Here is a 22,532-nt window from a genome sequence, read left to right as displayed (position 1 = left end):
AGCCCAAGGGTGAGGTGCTTGGGGAGGGGGTGGGAGCAGAGAGAGCCTCGCTGGGGATGAAGGGAGGTTGTCACCGTGGAACCTTCGGAGCAGGGGACAGCTCTGTGTGTGTTCCATGGATTGACTGATTTGTTTCGGCTGATTTGTAGGGTGAGGAGGATTTTTTGAGGAGGGCAAAGCTGGCAGCGAGACATGGGGACAGTGGGGAGACAAGGGACAGCTCTGTCCCCACGCCAGGACTCTGCTTGGCCAGCCCAGGACTCGCCTTCCCAAAACTTTTCTGTCTCCGGGGTCGGGAGGTGACACCGGGAGGGGACGGGGTGACTTCAGGAGGTGAGTCCGTGTTTGGGGTGATCCCACAGATCCCTGTGCCCTCTCCTTGCAGAGCCTGCCACGAGAAAGCGATGGAAAGCCCAGGGAAGGGCAGCCCCGCCGGGAGGATGACAGCCATGGCTCACAGCCTGTAAGTACCTCCCGCTGCCTCCTCCTGGCACTTCTCCGCTTCTCCAGGGACTTTGCTCTTTGCTCCCATCCCACACCGCAGCGACACCTCCATTCCCCATGGATGAGGTGAAAAACGCCCAGCAGAGCAAGGCAAAGGCAGGGTCCTGGCACTGGGAGCTTTGGGAACCTGTGGTCTGGGGCTGCCTGGGGTTTTTGGGGCGTCTCCCCATCCCAAATCTGCTTTTTCCAGCGAGGGATGCATTGCCTTGGTCTGTGCCAGCCTTTCAACCGCTTGCAAGGTGAACGATGCTGGATTTGGGGGGCAGGGTGGGGGGCAGAGCCAGGAAAGCTGCAGAACATCCAAGGAGCATAAGGAAAATGGGTCTGGATTTGGATGGCTGCATCTTGTCCCCAGCCAGCCTGGGCAGGGTCCTGGCAGCACCTGGGAGGGGTGGAAACGCCCCTGGCTTTAAACTGGAGAGTCATAAATTTTACTGGGGCTGGAGCAATGTCCGCTCATATCTCTGATATCCCGAGGGCTTCTTCATTCCTGGCTGTGGGAGTGGGAGATGGAGGGAGGAGGATGCTGTGGGGTGAAAAGGGGGCTTGGTGACCCCCAGAGCTCAGCCTTGGGTGTGGAGCTCTTTGCCTGGGAGTCAGGGTGATCGTGGAGCTGGATAAATGGAATTCCTTGGGAACAGGTTCCAGCGGCTTAAACTGGAGAGATGGGAGCGGGGAGGAAAAGGCCTTTTGATGGCAGGAGGTGGCAGTGCTGAGGCAGGGGGATGTCACTGGGCAGCTGTGGCATTCCGTGTGTGCCATTCCGTGTGTGCCATTCCGTGTGTGCCATTCCATGCCGTGCCAAGCCATGCCACAGCGTGGGCTCGCTGGTGAACAATCAGCTGACACTCGTGTTCCTCCTCCCACGGAGGAGAGGGGCTGTGAGCAGCACCCACACCTGCTCCCGACCCCTCTCCCCTGCCCCGTGCCCATCCCGGTGCCTCCATCCCCCGGCTCTCTCCTCCAGGAAAACCTTTTCTCCTGGGAAGGAGGCCCGTGCGAGCTCCGCACCAGAGGTTTCGCCTGCTGGTGACAATCGTGCTTTTGTTTTTCCTGGCTGCGAGAGGGGCAGGCGGGAATTTGGCTGCCCGGAAAGCTGCCGGGAACCCTTTCTGCCACAATTAAGCACCTGCTACAAGAGAGCAAATAAGCCAAATCATGCGGCTGGCAAACAAGCTTTACGTGTTCGTTCCCCGTGACCCACTCCAAGAAGCAGAAAGCTCCAGGCTCTGCGGCTCGGCTGCTCGCAGCTCCCGGGCCGGGGATTCTCCAGCTCCGCCGCCGGCTCCCGGTCCCGTCTCGGGCACCGAGGCACTGCCGGGAGCTGCTTCTTGCTGGCTCAAAAGCCTCAAAAGGGCTTTTCCCTCCCTAAATTAGCGGCTCCATCTCTTTCTGCTATGGAGAGACAGATCCCCGTGCTGCGAGTTCGGTGAGGAGGGGGGTGAGAGCCGGGCTGGGGGTGGGGGGGGCTGTGCCGAGCGCTGCGTTTGACTGCGGTTCTGCATCAGTGTCAGCCCGAGCACGGGCTGATCCAAGCGGGAAGGGATCAGGCCACGCAGAGAGGCCGAGCTTAGCGCGGCTCAGCGGCGGGGATGGGGAGGGAAGGAGGCGGAAAGGCTCGGGAAGGGATGGCGAGGATCACATGATGCGGATATTCGGGGTCAGAGCAGCGGGGCCAGCGCTGCCCGGCGCCTTCCCGGCAGCCGCGCTGCAAAGATGACTCGGAGGTTTTTTTGGGTTTTTTTTTTTTTTTTTTTTTTTTTTGTGCCCTGTGAGTTCAGATTTTGGGGAGCTGCCCCGGGGGTGAGGAGGGGGCTGCAAGGAGAGCTGTAGAGAACGGTGACAAGGCAGGTCCGCAGCGTGTGGCCTGTGCTTGGACGGCACGGAGGGATGGAGCAGCTTTGTTCCACCCTCGCCGTGAGAAGCCCTGCGAGATTTTGGGGGTGTTCTGGAGGGGCTGTGGGGCTTGTGAGGGCCCACACATGGCCCAGCTGGGAGCTGGCACCTCCCTGAAATTTGGGGAGAGGGAAAGGTGCTCAGAGGGATGCAGGAGAGGGCGCATCCCCTTCCCCCGACCAGGATTGAGGGACACGGGGGGGGGGATTGGATGCAGAGGAAGGATGGAGGGGAGATTTAGGGTGGATTATGGAGTCACCCCCCTCTATGGATGGCACAGAAGATGGAGGGCAGGGTGGGGGGCTCATGCAGAGGGGGGATAGGGACCCACGGTGTGCGGGATTGGGGGGCAGGATGGAGCTCCCTGTACGGGAGGGTTTGAGGGCCAGGATGGGGGTCCCAAGGCAGAACTGGGGGCACAACAAAGCACCCTGAGAGGGAGGTTTAGGGGCAGGATGGGGTCACACGGAAGGCAGGATTGGGGGGGCACAGCAGAATCCCCTGCAAGGGAGAATTAGGGACACGATGGGGGTCCGAAGGCAGAATTGTGGGGAGCCCCCTGCAGGGAGGGTTAGAGGACGTTCTGGGGGGGTCTCGAGGCGGATTTAGGGGGACACCACAAAGCCCCCTGCGAGGGAGGTTTAGGGACAGGATGCGGGGGTCCCACGGCAGCACTGGGGGACCACAACGGAGCCACCTGCAAGGGACACACTGAGGGTCCCCATGCGCGGCAGGATGCGCCCGTACCCCCCCCAAAGAGCCCCCCCGTGTCTCTCTCAGCCAATACACGGCGGCGGGGGGGGCTCGGGGGCGGGGCTGTGCCGGGGCCGCTTGTTTTTTGTGAATGAAAGGCGGGGCGGCCGCGACTGCAGCGCGCAGGGCAGCGAGCACCGCAGGGCCGCGATCCGCGCAGGGCTCCGCGCAGCGCAGCGGGCCGCGGATGCGGAGATCGGGGCGGCCGAGGTGCCGCCATGGGCCCCTTCGGCCCCGGCCTTGAGCCGCCCAGCCGTGCCCAGCCGAGCCGCGCAAGCTGCGCCGTGGCCATGTCCGGAGGGGCGAGCCCGGCCCCGGCCCCTGGGAGCCGCCGCTTCGTCTGTGTTGGTGTAAGTACCGGGGAACCCCCCCCCTGCACCCCGCGTTTCCGCTCCGCCTCCGCGCATCCTGCCCGCCTCGGCTTGGCCCGGCTCGGCCCGGCCTCGGATAAGGGACAGCGAGGGCCTGGCCCCCCCTTCGCCGTGCCCCGCACCCCCGATCCGGGCGGCTCGAGTCCCCCCCGAGCCCCACACCCGCTCCCGATGCTCTCCAGTGCCCGCGTTGTGTCCCGCACCTCCTTCCCGGTGCTTCCCGTCCTCCTCGCGATGCCCCGTGCCCCCGATCCGGGTGGCTCGAGTGCCCCCCTCGCCCCCTCGCCATGCCCCACGCAGGCTCCCGATGCTCTCCAGTCCCTTCCCCGTGCCCCGCATCCCCGATCCGGGTGGTTCGAGCTCCCCCCGAGCCCCCCACCCGCTCCCGATGCTCTCCAGTCCCCTCGCTGTGTCCCGCAGCCTCTCCCGGTGCTCTCCAGCCCCCTCTCAATGCCCCGCACCCGCGATCTGGGTGCTCCGAGCTCTCCTGAGGCTCCTTGCGATATCTCACACCTCCGGCCTAGGTCCTTCTCAGTCTCCTTGCCATGTCCCGCACCCTCGATCTGGGTGCTGTGAGCACCCCCAACCTCCTCGCGATGCCCCGCAGCCTCTCCCCGTGCTTCCCGTCCCCTTTGGAAGACCCCACAGCCCCGATTCGGGTGCTCGGAACCCCCCTGAGACCCCTTTGCGATGCCCGCATCCCCTCCTGGTGTTTCCCGACCCCTTTGCGATGCCCGCACCTGCTCCCGGTGTTCTCAGCCCCCTTTGCGGTGCCCGCACCCTCTCTGGATCCTCTCCGACCCCTTTGCGATGCCCGCACTCCTTCCTGGCGTTCCCCGGACCCCTTTGCGATGCCCGCACCCTCTCCCGGTGTTCTCAGCCCCCTTTGCGATGCCCGCATCCCCTCCCGATGTTCCCCGTCTCCTTTGCGATATCCCGCACCCCCGATCCGGATGCTCCGAGCACTCCCGAGACCCCCTCTCAATTCCCCGCACCTTCAACCCGGCTGCTCCCCGCTCCCTCCCCAAACTCCCGCCCCCTTTCCCGGTGCTCCTTCGCCATGTCCCGCACCCCCAATCCGGGTTCTCCCCGGTGCCGGTGCCGGTGCCCCCCGCCCGCCGCATCCCCCGGCCCCGGCCGTGCTGCAGCCCCGCTCGGGGCCCCGTTTCTCCCGCACCGCCTCCCGCACCGCCTCCCTCCGCGGCCTCCACAGCCCCGGCGGCTTCCGCGGGCCCCGCGGCTGCCCCGAGCACCCCGTTATTTTTGTGCATCGCCCTTTTCGGTTTCGGGGCGGTTTCGCCCCGGTTTGGGGGTTCCCCTCCCCTGGCGAGGTGCGGGATGGAGGATTTGGAGCCTGGGAGTTGCTAAGCGACGGCTCCCGGGGTGATGGTGCAGTTGCCTTGGCAACAGCGGGCTGGGAGCCTGGAAAGAGCAATTTTGGGGTTCTCCTTGGGGAGGTGTGGGTGTGAATTGGGTGCCCGTGGTTTGGGTGGGGGGCTGCTGGCTGGAGCAGCCCTGCTCCTCCGGGAAGAGCTTTTCCTTCGGGGGGATCTCCAATCTCTCGGCATCTCGGGTTATTTTTGCTCTCTGGTGGGTTTTGGAGCTGTTCTCAGGAGGGAAGTGATGGTGGGGAGGATGAGGAGGGGGCTTGAAAAGGTTCGGCTGTGCCCCCGTGGTTCTGTGGGGCCAACAGAGCTCCCCAGTGAGGTTCTGCTTTATCTGCTTCCCCTTTTAGTCCCCGCTGCTGTCCCCTTCTTCCTCCTCACAGCAGGCACTGATCCCACAAGGATTTAGCCCTTAATTCCCATGAGGCACCGGACTTTCCGAGCTGGCAGGGCTGGGGGTGGGCTGGAGGGACAAACATCCCAAGTGCCAACTGCAGTTGTCACTCCTGTGCCTTCCCCCTCCATCCAAACTCAGCTGGGCCTAAAAATAACCCCAGCAAAGCTCCCTGAGCACTCCCACCCCAGAGATCTCCTGGTCCCACAGAGCCGAGCTGATCCCTGCGAGGAGCCGGGGATGGCAGCAGAGGGGGATGGAAATGGATTTTTGGGGCTAATGGGGAAGGAGCCCACCTGCCCTGCTGCTGCTGCTGCTGCTCCTGGTTTTTGGGATGAATTTTGTGATGGAGGGGGGCATGGAATGCGGGTGACAGCTCCTCAGAGAAGTTTTGCCTCGGGGACCAGCCCGTCGTGGAAGCGCTGGCAGCCGAGGTGACCTGGATTTGTGCCACCTGCCTTTGCCTCCACCTGCCCACGGGGCTGGTGGCTCAGTCCTGTCCCTGTGCATCCAGGTGTGCCCTGGGAGCCTGTGCACGGAGGGAGGTGCTAACATTGGGAAGTCCTTGCCAGGCTGCCGGCTTGGGGAGCTGTGGTCCCACGTGCAGGGCTCGGTTGCCATCGTTACCGGGTATTTTCGCTCACTGCGCTGGTGGTTTATTATAGCAGCTCGGGAGGCCGCTGCCAGGAGGGGGCAGCGAGGGGGAAGAGATCCGTGGCCTTGGGAAGTTCAGAGAAATTGGCATGTGGGGTTTTTGTCCTTTTTGCCATCCCAAAGGGGAAGAGATCCATAGCTTTGGGAAGTTCAGAGAAACTGACGTGTGGGATTTTTGTCCTTTTTTCTATCCCTCAATCCCCCCGTGCTTTCCCCCCTGGAAACCACATAAACCCTCGGGTTCATGCTGTGATGAGTTAATTCTGGCTCTGGCCTTGAGCAGGGCACACCTGGGCACACCTGGGTGCTGCTCATCAGCTTTGCAGCACCCACAGCACCAAGGTCTCTCTCGGGAGTGTTGGGGTCACACCTGCTCCTGGGAGCTCTCCCAATCCCTCTGGGAAACCTAAGGAGTTTCTTCTTGCTGCTCTTAGCTGGGAGCAAACATCCCCTCAGGAATGGAGTGGGAAAAGGGGGGCAGGTCAGTGTCCCCCGCCAGGCAGCAATGTGCACTCGGTCAGGAGGCTCTGGAAGCTTCTCTCGCAAATGCTGGAGAAGGAGAAAAGGAAGAGGGGGGAAAAAAAAAACCTTATCTCACATGAACAAGCATGAGCCGGGAGGGAGGAGGGTGCAATCCAACGCAGGCCATGTGTCTGACGTGGCACAGCAGCCACACTGCCACCAGAACATCAAATTTTAAAGGGGACTGGCGGGGACAGCGAGCTGGGAAGGGCTGGGCAGCTGCTGCAGAACTTCCCCGAGCTGCCAGGGAGTGTCAGCATCCTCCTGCTTTGTGCCTCTCTGGTGGAGACACTTCCCTGGCTGGTCCTGGCTGTGTTTGCTGAGCCCTCCTTCCCCCCTACAGGTCCCAATTAATGGATTCTGACATGGATTATGAGAGGCCAAACGTAGAAACCATCAAGTGCGTCGTGGTCGGGGACAACGCGGTGGGCAAGACCCGGCTCATCTGTGCCCGTGCCTGCAACGCCACCTTGACCCAGTACCAGCTGCTGGCCACCCACGTGCCCACGGTGTGGGCCATTGACCAGTACCGCGTCTGCCAGGAGGTGAGGGCTACCAGGGCTGCTGGGTGGGCTCCTGGACACCCCATGGGAATCCTGAGGAGGTGGAGCTGTGTCCTTTTCACAGGGGGGGGTTGTGATTGACTCCCCGCGGTGGGGACAGCCCTGGTGGTGCTGTTGTGAGGCTCAGGGATTGAGGAGCTGGGTGCTTTTCTGTTCCTGCAGGTGCTGGAGCGCTCCAGGGATGTGGTAGACGATGTCAGCGTGTCCTTGCGCCTCTGGGACACCTTTGGTGACCACCACAAGGACAGGCGCTTTGCCTACGGCAGGTAGGGACAGGCAGAGCTTGGTGCTACCCCGGGCAGGGAGGGACTCCCCAAAATGGACCCTGACCCCTTTGTCGTCCCCTCACAGGTCCGACGTTGTGGTTTTGTGCTTCTCCATCGCCAACCCCAACTCCCTGCACCATGTGAAGACCATGTGGTACCCGGAGATCAAACACTTCTGTCCCCGAGCCCCCGTCATCCTGGTGGGCTGCCAGCTCGACCTGCGCTACGCCGACCTGGAGGCCGTCAACAGAGCACGGCGCCCCTTGGCCAGGTGGGACCCCGGTGGCCTGGACGTGTCCCTGCCTGCTGGTCCCAAGAGGTCTCTTCATTAATTATCTCCCGTCTCTTTCAGGCCAATTAAACCTAATGAGATTCTTCCCCCGGAGAAGGGCAGGGAGGTGGCCAAGGAGTTGGGGATCCCTTATTACGAGACGAGCGTGGTGGCCCAGTTTGGCGTCAAGGACGTCTTTGACAATGCCATCCGTGCCGCCCTCATCTCCCGCCGCCACCTGCAGTTCTGGAAGTCCCACCTGCGCAACGTGCAGCGACCCCTGCTCCAAGCCCCCTTCCTACCCCCCAAACCCCCTCCTCCCATCATCATGGTCCCAGACCCCCCTTCCAACAACGAGGAGCGTCCAGCCCACCTCCTGGAGGACCCCCTGTGCGCGGACGTCATCCTGGTGCTGCAAGAGAAGATCAAAATCTACGCACACAAGATCTACCTCTCCACCTCCTCCTCCAAGTTCTACGACCTGTTCCTCATGGACCTGAGCGAGGAGGACCAGCAGAGCACGGCGGGGCACGGCTTCGGGGTGGCCGTGACGGCGGCCGCCGAGCGGATGCTGCACCAAGAGGAGAGGCACCACGGGAGGGATTTCCTGCTGCGGGCAGCCAGCTTTGACATCTGCGAGAGCGCCGAGGAGGCCGGACCCGGCCAGCGCAAACCGTGCCTTAGAGCCTCCACCAGTGACGGCATCCTGCGGGGAAACCGCTACGAGAACGGCGAGCGCGGGCTGCGCAGGGGCCGCAACCTCTCCTCGTGGAGCCGGGCGTTCACCAGCATCCAGGAGGAGATGGCCGAGGATCCGCTGACCTACAAGTCCAAGCTGATGGTGGTGGTGAAGATGGACGCCTCCATCCAGCCGGGTCCTTTCCGGGCCGTGTTGAAGTACCTGTACACAGGTGAGCTGGACGAGAACGAGCGGGACCTCATGCACATCGCTCACATCGCCGAGCTGCTCGAGGTGTTCGACCTGCGCATGATGGTGGCCAACATCCTCAACAACGAGGCGTTCATGAACCAGGAGATCACCAAAGCCTTCCACGTTCGCAGGACCAACCGGGTGAAGGAATGCCTGGCCAAGGGGACTTTCTCGGGTATGGCTCCAGGAGGGGCAGCCTGGTCATTTTTTGGGGGTTCACAGGGTGGGTGTGGGCTTGGAGCTGCTGGCTTTGCTCTGTGGGTGATGGGGTGGCTGTGCCTCTCCCAGGGTTTTGGTCATGCTTTGTTGTTTGGGGAATTTTATGGCTTTTTTTTTTTTTTCCCCCGAGAAAGTGAGTGTGAAGCCCTTCCCCGGGGTTTCTTGTTCCCCAGCTGGCCCAGCAGCTCTGTTTATTTATGGATTTCCTCCTCTCCCAGCCTGGATTTTCACAGGGTCATCCTGATTTATGAGGAGCAATCCTTAGTAGGATTTTCCCAGCTTTCCAATGAGCACCACGAGCCACCAGCACGAGGTGACATCCCAAGGGGGACGTGAATGTCCCAACCTCCCTCTGGCTGGATTTATTTCATGGAGATGAATCCTAATATGGTCAGGCTGTCCCTGTCAGGGCCAGATGTGTGGTGGCCCTTGCACACCCCTGGGAGAAGCTGCAGGACATCCCCAGCCTCCTGCCCAGCTCTCCAAGGACTCCAGTTCGGGTGTGACATTTGCTTTCCCTTCCTAGCAAATGTGTTATGCAGTGACCTGGGAAAACCCTTGGAATAGGCAGAGCACTCCTCTGAGCTGGCAGGGAATGCTGGATACGAATTAGAGATATTTTAGGAAAAAATACAGGATATACCAAGCTCTATCCCCTTCCCTCTGCTGTCCCTGGGGTGCCCCAGGTGACAGGGCTGGTCCCAGCAGCACCTCTCTGTAAAGGGTTAACTGCACCACTTAATTAGCGGCTTGTCTTAATTTTCTTCTGTCTTCACTTAGTCAGGATTAAAAACACAAAGGAGACGAATTTTCTCGTGTTTGGGTTTGGTTGTTTATTAAATCTTATCTAAAATACAGAGAGTTCAGCAACACTTTCACCAGCTGAAAGTGAGCTGGATCGAGCTGGTTACAAGGTCTTTTAAAGCTAAACAGTCCAATAGAGAACTAACACCTGTATTATTTATCCTTTTGACCCAATAACCAAAGTCCTGTGCTTGTCCCCAGATGTCACCTTCGTGCTGGATGACGGTGCTATCAGTGCCCACAAGCCCCTGCTCATCTCCAGCTGCGACTGGATGGCCGCGATGTTCGGCGGCCCCTTCGTGGAGAGCTCCACCAACGAGGTGAGCAGAGCTCCCGGGGAGGGGTTGGCACAGCTGGGGACACACCCAGGAGGTGACAATGAGTGTGTCCGGCAGGTGGCACTTCCTCACACCAGCAAGAGCTGCATGCGGGCGGTGCTGGAGTACCTGTACACGGGGCAGTTCAGCTCCAGCCCCGACCTGGACGACATGAAGCTCATCATCCTCGCCAACCGCCTCTGCCTGCCACACCTGGTGGCTCTCACAGGTGAGTGCAGGTGGCTGCAGCACCTCCGGGTGGCTGTCACCCTGTCCCAGCCCCTCCCTGAGCCCGTGTGTCCCCCCCTGTGCAGAGCAGTACACGGTCACCGGGCTGATGGAGGCGGCGCAGATGATGGTGGACATCGATGGGGACGTGCTCGTGTTCCTGGAGCTGGCCCAGGTAGGACAGGAGCCTGTGCTGGCAGGGCTGGGGTGCTCCAGGTGACACACAGAGGGGTGTGGCAGGGCTGGGGGTGACACATAGAGGGGTGTGGCAGGGCTGGGGGTGACACAGAGGGGTGTGGCAGGGCTGGGGGTGACACAGAGGGGGTGTGGCCTTGGATGTCCATGGAGAAATGACGTGAACCCCTGGTGCTGGCCCATCCTGGTGGCCCTGAGCTGGTGTCCCATCCTTTCCCAGTTCCACTGCGCCTACCAGCTCGCCGACTGGTGCCTGCACCACATCTGCACCAACTACAACAACGTCTGCCGCAAGTTCCCCCGCGACATGAAAGCCATGTCGGGAGGTGAGTGACGGCCAGGGGGAGGTGACCGAGGGGTCCTGGCGGTCCTGGCACCGCCCTCACCCCTCCCCTGTGCCCGCAGAGAACCAGGAGTACTTCGAGAAGCACCGCTGGCCGCCGGTGTGGTACCTGAAGGAGGAGGATCACTACCAGCGGGCGAAGAAGGAGCGGGAGAAGGAAGACTACCTCCACCTCAAACGGCAGCCCAAGAGGCGGTGGCTCTTCTGGAACGCCTCCTCCTCCCCTTCTTCCTCTCCTTCATCGTCGGCAGCCACAGCCTCCTCTTCTTCCTCCTCCTCCTCCTCCTCGGCTGTGGTTTGAAAGCCCCGTCCTTGCCCTGGCTCCAGCGTCCCTGGGAGGAGACGGAGAGGAGGAGGAGGAGGAGGAGGAGGAGGAAGGGTGGGATGCCCTGCCCCAGCGCCGGGAGTGGAGCGGCACAAGCCCCGCAGCGGAGGCGGTGGCCACTGGGGAGGGGCTCGGGGCCAGCCCCCGGCGCTCCTGGAGCCCTGCTCGCCCCGCGGCAGGACTGGCAGAGCCCGAGCAGCAGGAGGAACTCACGTTTACAGGAGCACGAGGGCTGTGCTGTGCTTTCATTTCGGAGTTTTTGTTGGAAATGGGTTTTGTTTTTTTGGGGGGCAGCATGAGAAAGAAGAAGACGAAGAAGAAGAAGAAGAAACGCATCCTGCTTCCATTTTGATTTGGAACCAGAAGCTCTGGGATGTGGTTTGGGTGTCTGATGGCATCTCACCACCTGGAGCCACCTTGGGGGTCCTGCAGCCCCCTTTGACTCACAGCAGGGTCAGGCACAGGGCAGGGGACCCTGGTCCCCAAATGCCTCCAGGCACTGCAGAATTTCCCCTACACGTGGGGTCTGTCCTGATTCAGGGCACGGAGGGGATCACCGTCCTTTCCTCCCTGTTCTTAACTCTCCAGTTTTGTTTAGACAGAAACCTTAAAGCAAAAAAAAAACCCCAAACCCAAACCCACTCCCTCAACCTGCCACACCAGAAACCAACCCCGAGCCCTGGGCTTGGGATTTTAGCCTGGAAGGCTCCATTGTAATAAATGGTATTTTAAAAGCCCGGCGTGGTCCCTGTGTGTGTGGGAGGAGCTGCTGGACAGGCACAGCCTTGGGGTGATGCCATCACCCCCCTCCAGCGCTCCTGGGACGGGCAAGGACAGCGAGGCCTTGCAGGACCCCAACCCCTGGTGTGACACGAGGTGGCTTTTCCATCCAGGTGGCTTTTCCACGGGACTGGCCCTGCCTGTCCCACCTGTGTCCCTGCAGCCCCAGGGCTGCCAGGCAGGGCAGGAGGCACCCAAACCTCCTCCCCCTCCCCTCCTGGGATGGGGAAAGCTCCTTGGAGCCCATCCCTGCAGAGGCTGCTGCTGGAGGAGCACCTGGGGACGCTCCCAGTCGTGTCCCCTCCCTTTCCACACTGCTCCTCTTCCCAGCTGGAGCACCTTGGAGCCTCTCATTCTTCATGCCCCACCCGCAGCCTCGGGCAGGAACAAGGTGTTCCTCACCCTTCCCGTGCAGGTAGGAGCACGATTTTCCCTCCTTTTCACACAACCTGGCCACTCACTGCTGCTTCCGAGTCCTGTTCACTTTCCCCTGGCCAGGAGCCGAGCCCTGGCACTGAACCCTGCATGTGCCTGGCTCTGCAGGAGCTCCTGCCCACGTCTGCCTGCTCAGGGGGCACAGGGCAATACCCAGGAGATGCCCCTGGCCACAAACCCTTGGGCCAGCTCCTCCTTTCCACGCCAGCCCCACACTCTTAAACACAAACAAAAATAAATCCCCTCGGCAGTGCAGGGGCTGGAGAGCAGCTCCAGGGGCGTTTTTGGGGGGGTTGAGCAGAGCCCTTTTCTCACTAAGCACTGCATGGATTTGCAACACAGCTACTGCAACACACAGAGCCCTGGCTGGGTGGAGCTGGAGCCCCCCGGAGCAGCTCCGGGTGGTGCCACCCCCAGAGGGACAGAGGGACAGAGGTGTCACCCCCCCTGCTGTGGCCACAGGACTCTGGTGTAGGGTAAATAAAGGCCAGGGTGGGTGCTGGTGGCTTTCCCTGGCAGAAGGGACCCCTGGGGACCACTCCTGGTGGGATATAAATAATTCCTGGTGGGAATAAGTAATTACTGGGCTGAGTCCTGGAGAAACTGGTTTCCACTGGCACCTTGGTGTCCACTGAGAGACCCTGGACAGGCCCTCACCAGACTTCTGGGGGGGATAAAGAAAATCAAACTAGACAAGAAAATCTGGAAGATTTTTTTTTGTTTGTTTTTAAAAAGTTAACTCTTCCTTCATAAACACAGAAATGTAAAAAACTGGAAAATAGAAAACTGGCTGGGCCAGAGCTCTGTATAAAAACACACAGTCATGCTTAATAAAAAAAAAAAAAAACCCTGATATTTTTATATAGCTTTTAAGTTAATATATGTAATGTTTACAATTGCTAAATAAATAAGTAGAAAACTTCTGCTTGTTAAGCTTTAGCTTGTTGGAGGGTGGAGGAGGAGGGGGAGCAGCAAGAAGGGTGCTGAACACCCTCCCACCCCACTCGGGAAAGTCCTAGTGGGTTAGGGTGGCAGCTCAAGTACTCCAGTAGTTTTCCCAGCTCTTTTTGCAGCTGAGCAAAATAAAAAAAAGCACTTGAGCTGTGTGCCAGGGGCAGTGTTTGAGGAGCTGCCCTTGGGGTGGGATGGGCAGCAGGTCACAGTGCATGGGGACACAGGGCACAGCCACCCCCTGGCCATGGGATTAACCTGTCACCAGCAGAGCCTCGAGGGGTTTTTTTTCCTTCTCCTCAGCTCTGAGACCCCACCTGCAGCTCCAGCATCGCAGTGTGGAGGTGTTGGGGCAAATCCAGGAGGCCACAGTGATGCTCTGAGGGCTGGAGGCCCTTTGGAGCCAGGCTGGGAGAGCTGGGGTTCTGCAATCTGGAGAAGGCTCTGGCACACCTTCAAGCCCCTTCCAGTGCCTAAAAGCACTCCAGGAGAGCTGGAGAGGGACACTGGACAAGGGCCTGAAGTGCCAGGACACAGGAATGGCTTCAAATGGAATGATGGTCACATTAGGTTGAAAATGAGGAAAAAGGAAGGTGGGTAAACACTGGCAGAAAGGGTGCCCAGACGAGCTGCCCCATCCTGGCAAACATTCATGGTCAGTCTGGACAGGGCTTGGAGCAACCTGGTGGAGTGGAAGATGTCCCTGCTCCTGGCAGGGGGCTCTGCTGGCTGAGCCCTGCATTGTCCCTTCCCCCAGGCAACCCCAGCGACCACAGTGCAAAAGTCAGTAAGGAGGACTCCACCCTCCGAGTCCAGTTTCAAACTGGTCCCCAAGAACAAGCAGAAAAATAAAAAAACCAATTTTGTTCACAAAAAATAACCCAAGGTCCCAGCTCAGCTTGCAGAGCCACCAAGCATGCAAAGCGAAGCTTTTTCTGAGGTGTTCTAGAAGCAGAAGCCATTTCATGATGTCAGGAATCCCTTGAGAAGGATGATCCAGTTCAAATGCACAGGGACACCAAAAAACCCTGCAAAAACCCTTCACTGTGTGCTGATGCAGTACCGTTGGCATCTTGAAATGATTTGAAGCTTTTTGCATTGACCAGTGAGATCAGAAACCAGCCCGAGTTCCATGAGGAAGCACCAACATTGAACCTGTAGCTCCAGCAGGGATCACCCTGAGCTTCGTATTCTCATGAGCATCAGCTTCTCCTGGCTCTGCTGAGTTCTGAGATGGCTTCAAAAGCAGGGAAGCCAAAGGAGAACTATAAACAATTAAACTTCAAGTGTTCCGGGAGGTAATCAGTGGCTGTAGCTTGGGGAGGGAGGTGCAGCCTGTTCACTGCTCCCTTCAGCTGCCACCTGGAAAAGTCCCCTCTGGAGCAGAATGGAGGAGACACGCTCTGCTGCATCGCTGAGGCAGAGGTCGTCCAGGGTCTGCAGCAGAGTGTTCACAGAGGCTTTGTAGCCCTCCCTGTTCTGCCACCTGAAGAGCATTTCATAGAAATCATCGTCTGTCTCGGTCATGACGATGTCGTTCTCCTCCAGCTTCAGGCAGCGCCCGAATTTCTTCCAGTTGTCCTTGCGGATGGCTTTAGCAAAGATGTAATAGGAGCTCCGCAGCCCTGGAAGGGGAAGGGGACAGTTCAGAGCACAAGGCAGCTGCGACAGGAATCTCAGCCCCCAGCACATCCCCAGCTCTTACTTTGACCAGGCTCATCCCCTGGCGCTGGAAACAGATTCCACTCGCGTCTCTCACTCCGTGGCCTCTTGGGTCTCACGCTCGGTGGCGGTGGTGGCATCACCTGGAATGACAATGTCACTCCTGGAATGATACTGTCACTCCTGGAATGACAATATGTCACTCTTGGAATGACACTGTCACTCCTGGAATGACACTGTCACTCCTGGAATGACAATATGTCACTCTTGGAATGACACTGTCACTCCTGGAATGACACTGTCACTCCTGGAATGACCATGTCCTCCAGCACCCACCAAGCCCCAGCACCAGTGTGTGACTTCGGGGGACTGGAGACCCTCTCTCCCTCTCTCCCAGGGCTGTTGGGGCAGGAGATCATCACCCACCCCCAGGACATCCTGGCTCTGTGTGTCCCGGCTCTAGGATGGCAGCAGGCCCTGAGCTGGGTTAGACACGAGCTGTGTTTGCCCAGCATCAGTGTTAAATCCCCCTGAGGACCCTCTCGACTGCAACGAGCAGATTTTGCCATCCTGATCCCACAAAGAGACTCTTCACCATCTCCCTGAGTGGCCCAGGCCTGGGAACCCCCCAGGACGATGAGATTTTGGCCAGGCAGGATGGGGCAGAGGGTGCCATTCACGTACCCATGGCTGTGTCTCTGGGTCACGCTCCTCGTTGGTGTTGTTGTCTCTTGACTCCACGTTCACACTCTTGCACCACGGCAGCTTTTCAAACATGGACCTCTGTGCCAAGGGAGAAACACAACCCGTGGTGGTTTGGGAAGGCAGGACCCTGCCATGGAGCCGGGGGAGTGGATCCCGAGCTTGGCAGAGCTCCGGGCGAGCACAGCCCGCCCCTACCCTGGGATCTCCAGGATCTGTGGAGCCTGGATGTGGCAGCACTGCCACCAGGGAAGTGTCAGCGGCACTGAGGAGGAGGCTGGAAGCACCCAGGGCACTACCAGAGATCCTCCTCTGCTTGGCCCAGCTCTGCACAACCCTGCAGGGGTGAGCCTCATTCCCCTGCTCCTCCAGCCTTCCCACCTGGATGAGTCTCATCCCCCTGCTCCTCCAGCCTTCCCAGGAGCTGCTGGATGAGTCTCATCCCCCTGCTCCTCCAGCCTTCCCAGGAACTGCTGGATGAGTCTCATCCCCCTGCTCCTCCAGCCTTCCCAGGAACTGCTGGATGAGTCTCATTCCCCTGCTCCTCCAGCCTTCCCAGGAGCTGCTGGATGAGTCTCATCCCCCTGCTCCTCCAGCCTTCCCAGGAACTGCTGGATGAGCCTCATTCCCCTGCTCCTCCAGCCTTCCCAGGAGCTGCTGGCCAAGTGGGGAGCAGAGGGAATGGGGGACCTCACCCCAGCCCACAAACAGAGCCACCCCCCATCTGCCATCCCAGGAACTCACCACCCATCTGAGTCCCTTGCTCGAGGATCTCCCATCCCCTGGAAGACAGAAACAGTGCTGTAATCCCTCTTCACCCAGGCAGGATCCTTCCCACCCAGCCCACACCAGGTGGGTGCTCCCGGGGTCTCTGTTCCCACCCAGCCCACACCAGAGCAGAGCCCCCAGCCAAGGTGGGTGCTCTGGGGGTCTCCTGCACTCACCTGAGGAGCTGCAGCAGAGTTTCCAGACGCCGAGCCCAATTAATAAGATGGAAAGTATCCCTAAAATCACCCCGACGGTGCCCCCGATGCCTAAAGCAGATAAAACAGAGCTGTGAGCAGCTGCTCCTGCTTTCCCCTCAGCAGCACCTCCCACCCCCATCCCCCAGCCCACCCCCCTTACCGAGGGTGCTGCTATCCATGGCAGGACCACACTGCAGGTCGCTGTCAGGTGTGCAGGGTTTCAGCATCACTTGGCCCTCAGGACACCTGGGAAAGGGGACACAGGGTGGGCTCAGCACCTGCAGCTCCAGCAGGGATCCCCCAGGAGCCACCATGGCCACCGGACCCACCTGGGCTGGCACTTCTGGCACATCTCACAGGGGTGCTCCGGGGGGCAGAAGGTGCCATCCTTGCAGGCACACACCGTGTTCCTGGTGGGCTGGCAGGGACTCAGCTGCACCTGATCTGTGGGGACAGAGGGGACAGGGCTCCATCCCAGCTCCTCTGGGTCTGAGGAGGATCCAGTCCCTCCCTGCTGTTGAGTGTCAGCCTTTCCTGCCCCAAGGGAACCAAGAGCAGAGCCTGGATCAAACTGCACCAGCAGCTTCCAGTGCTGCTGGCAGCCTCATCTTCCTCCTCCTCATCCCGTGTCCAAGCTTTGCACAAGGGATGTGGTTTAACAGATGTGGGTCTGGCACAGATTCCAGCCCCAGCCACTCCCTGGGGACACTGCAGGTGACACTGTGCTCTGAGAGAGCTCAGCCTGAGCCACCAGCCCTGCTCCCCCCGAGCTCCTACCTTCCCTGCACTTGGAGCACTCCTGGCAGGATGAGAAGGCATTTGGATATTCCATGTACTCCCCGTCTCCACAGGGCTCACACTTGCTAGAGCTGTTCTGTTCTTTACACTCTTCTGCAAGGTAGGTGCCTGGAGAGAAAGGGAAATTCTGAACACACAAGGAAGGGTCTGGAGCCCCAGGAGAGGCTGAGGGAGCTGGGAAGGGGAGAAAAGGAGGCTCAGGAGGGACCTTGTGGCTCTGCACAACTCCTGACAGGAGGGGACAGCCGGGGGGATTTGGGATCTGGGAACAGGGAACAGCCTCAGGCTGGGCCAGGGCAGGGCAGGAATTTCTCCATGGAAAGGGTGGTCAGGGCTTGGGGGATTTGGAGTGCCCATCCCTGGGGGTGTCCAAGGAATTCCTGGATGTGACACTCAGTGACAAGGTGGGGATCAAGCACAGGTTGGATTTGGTGGCCTTGGAGCTCTTTCCCAGCCTGAAGGGTTCTGTGATTGCACCACCAGCAAAGCTCAGAGAGAAACGAGGAGCCAACAAAAGGAAAATATTCCCATAGTGAGTGCTTAGATCCAGGAGAGGGGAGCAGGGCAGAGCTGGAGCTCTGCTGCCCCTCAGGAGAAGCGAGGACACAAAACAGGAGCACAGGGTGGGGTCAGTGCTGAGACCACCTCACCTGCAGGGCACTTCTGGCAATTGAGACCAGCACCATTCTTGTAGCAACCATCTCTCCCTCCCCAGCCTGGATTCAAGAGATCTGAGCTGTCCCTCCTCTGAATGACACCACCGGTTACCAAAGTGGCCACCTGCTAAAAAATACAGAAAAATTCGGGTTAAAACCACCCCAGTCCACGGGGCAAAGGGAGGAGCTGGTTTTTCCTTGGCAAAGCCTCTGGAGGAGCTCTGGAGGTTTGCAGGGGAATTCCATCTGCCAGGTTATCAGCAGGGCAGAGAGTCACTGAACCCCTTTTCCTTCCCCAATTTCTGAGAACACCAACAGCCCCGAATGGAAGGGAAAGGTCAGGAAGAGGAACGGGTTTGTGGCAGGAAACTGGCCCCGTGTCAAGGCTGGAAGGTGGCTCCAGTGCCCACCAGAAACCCCTGGGTTGTCACTCCAGGCTCCCAGGGGGCAGCATGGCTTTGTGTTATCCGTGCTATCCTGCAGGATCAGGAAGAAAAATCACATTTCCGTCAACACTCCACGCCTCTTTTCTGCTGGCTCAGCTCCTTCCGCCCTGGGTCACTCCAAGGGGATGCTCAATTGTCCCCTGAGGCTTTGGAGGGCTTTTAGGCACCTCAATGTCCCCAGTGGGGACAATGGCATTGGCCTGTGAGCCAGCACAGAGCTGCTCCGTGAATATCCATGGATACAGAGCTGCCCCTACCTGCACCGGGGTGGCAGGCAGTGGCCCTGCCTCAACACTCTGCAGCAGACACTGCTCCCCTCCCCTCCTCAAACAAAAATCTTCCTTTCGAATATTTCTGTGGTGACTCAGAAGCTGCTCGGAATGGCTGAAACAATGGAGGGGCCGTCCTGTCCCCTGCCCACAGCACCGGTCCTGACTCCTCCCCGGAGGCTTCCAGGGCCAGGAAAACGCCAAACCGGCTACAGCAGGTCGGAGAGAATGCCCAGGGGCTACAGAGGGTGACAAAAACACTAAGCCACCACTGACAAGGACATGGCAAGGAGGAACATCCTCCAGGAGCCCCCGAGCCTGGGAATCAGCCTGGGAATGGGGTCAGCTCCAGATCCTGGTTTAGAGGGATGCCCCAATGGCTTCACCCACTCTGGTCCCTGGAGTCCTGGCAGTGAAGGGATAATTTGTCTCACTTCCATAGGGGAAAAGAAATCCATGTTTCTCGCCCACCTGAACCGTGCCATGCTGTGAGGGTGATCGCAGTGACACCACAGCAGGCCCCTCGGCCACGGGATTTCATTGCTTTACAGGGAGCAGCAACAAATGCACGATAAGGTTATCAGCCCACAGCACCCCGCTGCCACCACTGACAAAACTGTCGGTGGGACAATCCAGCACCGGTGGAATTCAGTTTTCACTCGCAGTAAACAACCCCAGAAAGCCTGGAGGCAGAGGGAAAAGCTAAAAGCCTCTTCTTGGGGGATCAAGTCTGGAGAAAAAGCTCAGGAAAGCAAAAACCTTTGAACTTTCCCTGCTTCCATCCCCAGTTTGTTTTTATCCTGAGGTGACTGGACTTTGCAAGCAAGGAGAGACCCCTGGCTGAACTCCTGACCTGAAAGAGGAAGAGACATCCCACAGCCCCTGATGGCAGCAGGAGAACGGGATAAAAGTGGGATAAAAGCGAGATAAAAGTGATGTTGGGCAGACACCTGACGTCATTGCTCCAAGGACACCAAGGGCTGATTCAGGCAGGGATTTTCCCGCCTGGAATTCCCGTACATGGAATTTGAGCTCCAGCAAAAGTCAGAAATCCAAAGCATTCCTCCTCAAAACCCGTGGCCCGTGTCCATGCATGACGCAATGGAGAGACAGGACACACGCAACATCGAACGATCGCGCCATGTGATCATTGCCCCCAGCAGCTCCCCATCCCTTCTACCAAAAAAAAAAAAAAGTAAAAAAACACCTGAGGCTGTCACGAGCCTGCCCTTAGGTGGTGGCTATAGCAAGGCTTGGCTTTATCAGGCCGATCTGAATAAACTCTGTTAAACAATGTAGGGGCTGAATTGGATGAGAGGCGCTTCCTAAAAACCTGTTCTGGCCAGTGCTGATGTAATTCCGGGGCGGAAGCAGCGCCCGCTGGACTCCTCCACGGCCATGCGCCGAGATAAAAGTCAGGGCACGATCCTCCTGACTTCAAGGGAGAACAGAGTTCAGGTATTTCCCAACTGCACAACAGCCAATCCAAATATGGGAAATATGATATGCCCAGGTGGAATTTTCTGTCTTAAATCCGTGTGCTGAGAGTTTGGTGATCATCTGGGTGGGTCCCCTTCCTGCTCGGAGCATCCCGATGTGTTAAAACATCCCCAAGGAGTGTCGGTGCTGCCACCAGATGCCAGCAAAGACGATTTGGGAGCTTAAGGAGTGGAAATCCCCTTTCCTGCTCCGGCCTGCAGCCTTTAATGACCGTCCCCATCCCCGCCATGTGCTCGGACTTGAGGGGCCGAGATCGCTTTTCCCATCGCTTCCCATTCCACTTCCAATCTGCGGCTTCCTCCCACCCCCGGCCAAATTCTCACGTCGTTCCGTAGCCCAAACACCGCTGCGTCGTGCCCAGGTGACTCCCCCTGGTTCTCACCTGCCCATCCAACCCCCCCTTGATCCCCACCTACCCATCTGAACCCCCCTGGTCCTCACCTGCCCATCTGAACCCCCCCTGGTCCTCACCTGCCCATCCAAACCCCTCCTTGTCCCCACTTGCCCATCCAAACCTTTTCTAGTCCCCACCTGCCCAGGTGAACCCCCCTGGTCCCCACCTGCCCATCCAAGCTCCTTCTCGTCCCCACTTGCCCATCTGAACCCCCCCTGGTCCCATCGCCTCATCCCCGGGCCAGGTAAGGCCCCCCCCGCTCCTGTTTTCCCTGTCTCCCCCAGACCAGGTGAGCCACCCAGATCCCCCCCACGCCCCCCGGAGCAGGTGGGTCCTTCCATGCCTCAGTTTCCCCCCGAAAAATTCACCGAAAAATTCACCCAAATTCACCTCAAAATTATCCCGAAATTATCCCCAAATCCGGCCAAAATTCACCTCAAAATTATCCCGAAATTATCCCCAAACCCGGCCAAAATTCACCCAAAATTCACCTCACCCACGCGAGCCTTTCCCCCCGCAATGGCCGCTAAAGGCACCCCCCCCCCATTCCCCGCTCCCCCCCCAGGTATCCCCACCCCCCCCTCACCTCCACCCCCAATTCACACAGCCCCCCCCTCTTGGCTGGACCCTCACCCTCGATACCCCCTCCCCACCTTTTATTTCGCCCTCTCTCCGGACCCTTCCCACCCATCCCACCCCTCCGCTCCGAGCCCCTCCGGAGCGCTGCAAGCCTGGGCATGTCGCGACAACACCGCGCAGCCCCCACAGGGCTCCGAACCCCCCTGGCCGCCCTCCCGGAGGGTCCCCACGAGCCCCTTCCCCACTGACCGTGAGCAGCAGCAGCAGCAGCGCGGGGAGCCGGCGGCGACGGGAGCGGCTCATGGTGAGCGGGCACGGAGCGGGGCAAAGCGGGCGCGGAGCGGGCACGGAGAGGGCACGAAGTGGCTACAGCACAATCCAGGTCCGCACACGGCTCCCGGACACTTGTCCCGTCGGAGAAGGGCAAGAATGAATAAGAAAAGCGAGGGCGGAGGGTTTTATAGCGGGGCGGGACAGAGGGCGACAAAAGGGGCTGTCCTATCCCAAGTCTAAGTGCGCGGCGCGAGCTGAATTTCGCGGTTTGGAAGCCCCGCGGTTTGGTTTATCCGAGAAGCCGAAATGGTTGTCACAGTTTTCCCTCCTTTTAGTTTTCAGCCGCTCTTATTTTCTCGATGTTTTTCGCTCAGGTGACGGAATAAGTTTCGAAGCATCCGAATCACACCGGAGCGTTCCGGGATGATTCCTCAGGGGTGTTGCTGCTTCTCCATCTTGCATTTTTTTCCTATCACTCATTGAACTGCAGAGAGCAATAATTTTGTGTTCTGGGGAAAGGGTGTTAAGTGGATAATCTTTGGAGAGAAATCCCAGAATTCTGATGGGTTGGGGTTAATGTGTAAAGGCACAGCACAGCAGCCCTTGCAAAACTGTCGCCATCTCACCCCTGAGCTAGGAAGTTGGGAAATTCCGTCTTTTTAAGTTTTTTTTTTCTTTTTTCTTTTTTTTTTTTTTTTTTGTGGGATAGAACCCGCGATGAAAGACAAAAAAAAAAAAAAAAAAAAAAAGTAGTAAAAAGTTAAACCTTTGGACTTTCTGCTGTTACACAAACGGCTCTGCTGCTGCACGTTATCCGGAGAGTGTGTGAGAAAAATTAATTCATTAATTCCAAGAAAAGAAGAAAACTCTGGTTTTACTGAGATGGTGCAGGTGTGGTGGGAGTGTTGGAATGGAGCGGTAGAGGGGCTTTAGGAACGGGAGAATTCAGAGCCTCTTCCAGTACCTAAAGGGGCTCCAAGAGAGCTTTTCCAGGTCTCTTCCAACCCAAACCTACCCAGGACCGGGATTTTGGGAGAAAGCCGAGCCAGAGAAGTGTGGTTAATGCTTTTGCTAGGGATGAACTCTGAACTCCCTTCCTGGCACCTCCCCGATGACTCACCCGAGGCTGTTAAAGAATGTTTGCTGCCATTTTTATAAGCGGTGCCCGAGGCAGAAAATCT

General features: G+C 58.9%; 2 protein-coding genes across 4 annotated transcripts; one reads left to right on the top strand and one right to left on the bottom strand.

The window, feature by feature from the left end:
* The first annotated feature begins 1,764 nt into the window (after window positions 1-1,764).
* Window positions 1,765-11,065, top strand: RHOBTB2 (Rho related BTB domain containing 2). Of its 2 annotated transcripts, none has more exons than XM_014892899.2 (10): window positions 1,765-1,933; window positions 6,823-7,024; window positions 7,205-7,308; window positions 7,394-7,579; window positions 7,661-8,685; window positions 9,735-9,853; window positions 9,929-10,079; window positions 10,165-10,253; window positions 10,494-10,599; window positions 10,679-11,065. In XM_014892899.2, the coding sequence occupies exons 1-10, from the start codon at window positions 1,902-1,904 to the stop codon at window positions 10,915-10,917; spliced, it is 2,253 nt and encodes a 750-aa protein (XP_014748385.2). In that variant the 5' UTR covers window positions 1,765-1,901; the 3' UTR covers window positions 10,918-11,065. The 2 variants fall into 2 exon arrangements, with proteins under 2 accessions (XP_014748385.2, XP_088035965.1); XM_088179839.1 differs by lacking the exon at window positions 1,765-1,933 and adding an exon at window positions 3,248-3,503.
* A 2,826-nt stretch (window positions 11,066-13,891) lies between these two features.
* On the bottom strand, window positions 13,892-21,517 carry LOC106863437 (tumor necrosis factor receptor superfamily member 10B). Of its 2 annotated transcripts, none has more exons than XM_088179840.1 (10): window positions 21,328-21,517; window positions 17,885-18,017; window positions 17,214-17,342; window positions 16,766-16,880; window positions 16,597-16,682; window positions 16,416-16,505; window positions 16,216-16,253; window positions 15,454-15,552; window positions 14,813-14,912; window positions 13,892-14,732 (listed from the first exon to the last, which is right to left on the bottom strand). In XM_088179840.1, the coding sequence occupies exons 1-10, from the start codon at window positions 21,379-21,381 to the stop codon at window positions 14,410-14,412; spliced, it is 1,167 nt and encodes a 388-aa protein (XP_088035966.1). In that variant the 5' UTR covers window positions 21,382-21,517; the 3' UTR covers window positions 13,892-14,409. The 2 variants fall into 2 exon arrangements, with proteins under 2 accessions (XP_088035966.1, XP_088035967.1); XM_088179841.1 differs by having other exon boundaries at window positions 17,885-18,014.
* Window positions 21,518-22,532: the final 1,015 nt, after the last annotated feature.

This window comes from Sturnus vulgaris, chromosome 28 (genome assembly GCF_052056855.1).
Source record: "Sturnus vulgaris isolate bStuVul1 chromosome 28, bStuVul1.hap1, whole genome shotgun sequence".
Lineage (NCBI taxonomy): Eukaryota > Metazoa > Chordata > Aves > Passeriformes > Sturnidae > Sturnus > Sturnus vulgaris.
The sequence above is the reverse complement of the archived record's forward strand: the minus strand, read 5'-3'. Positions and strand labels throughout refer to the sequence as shown.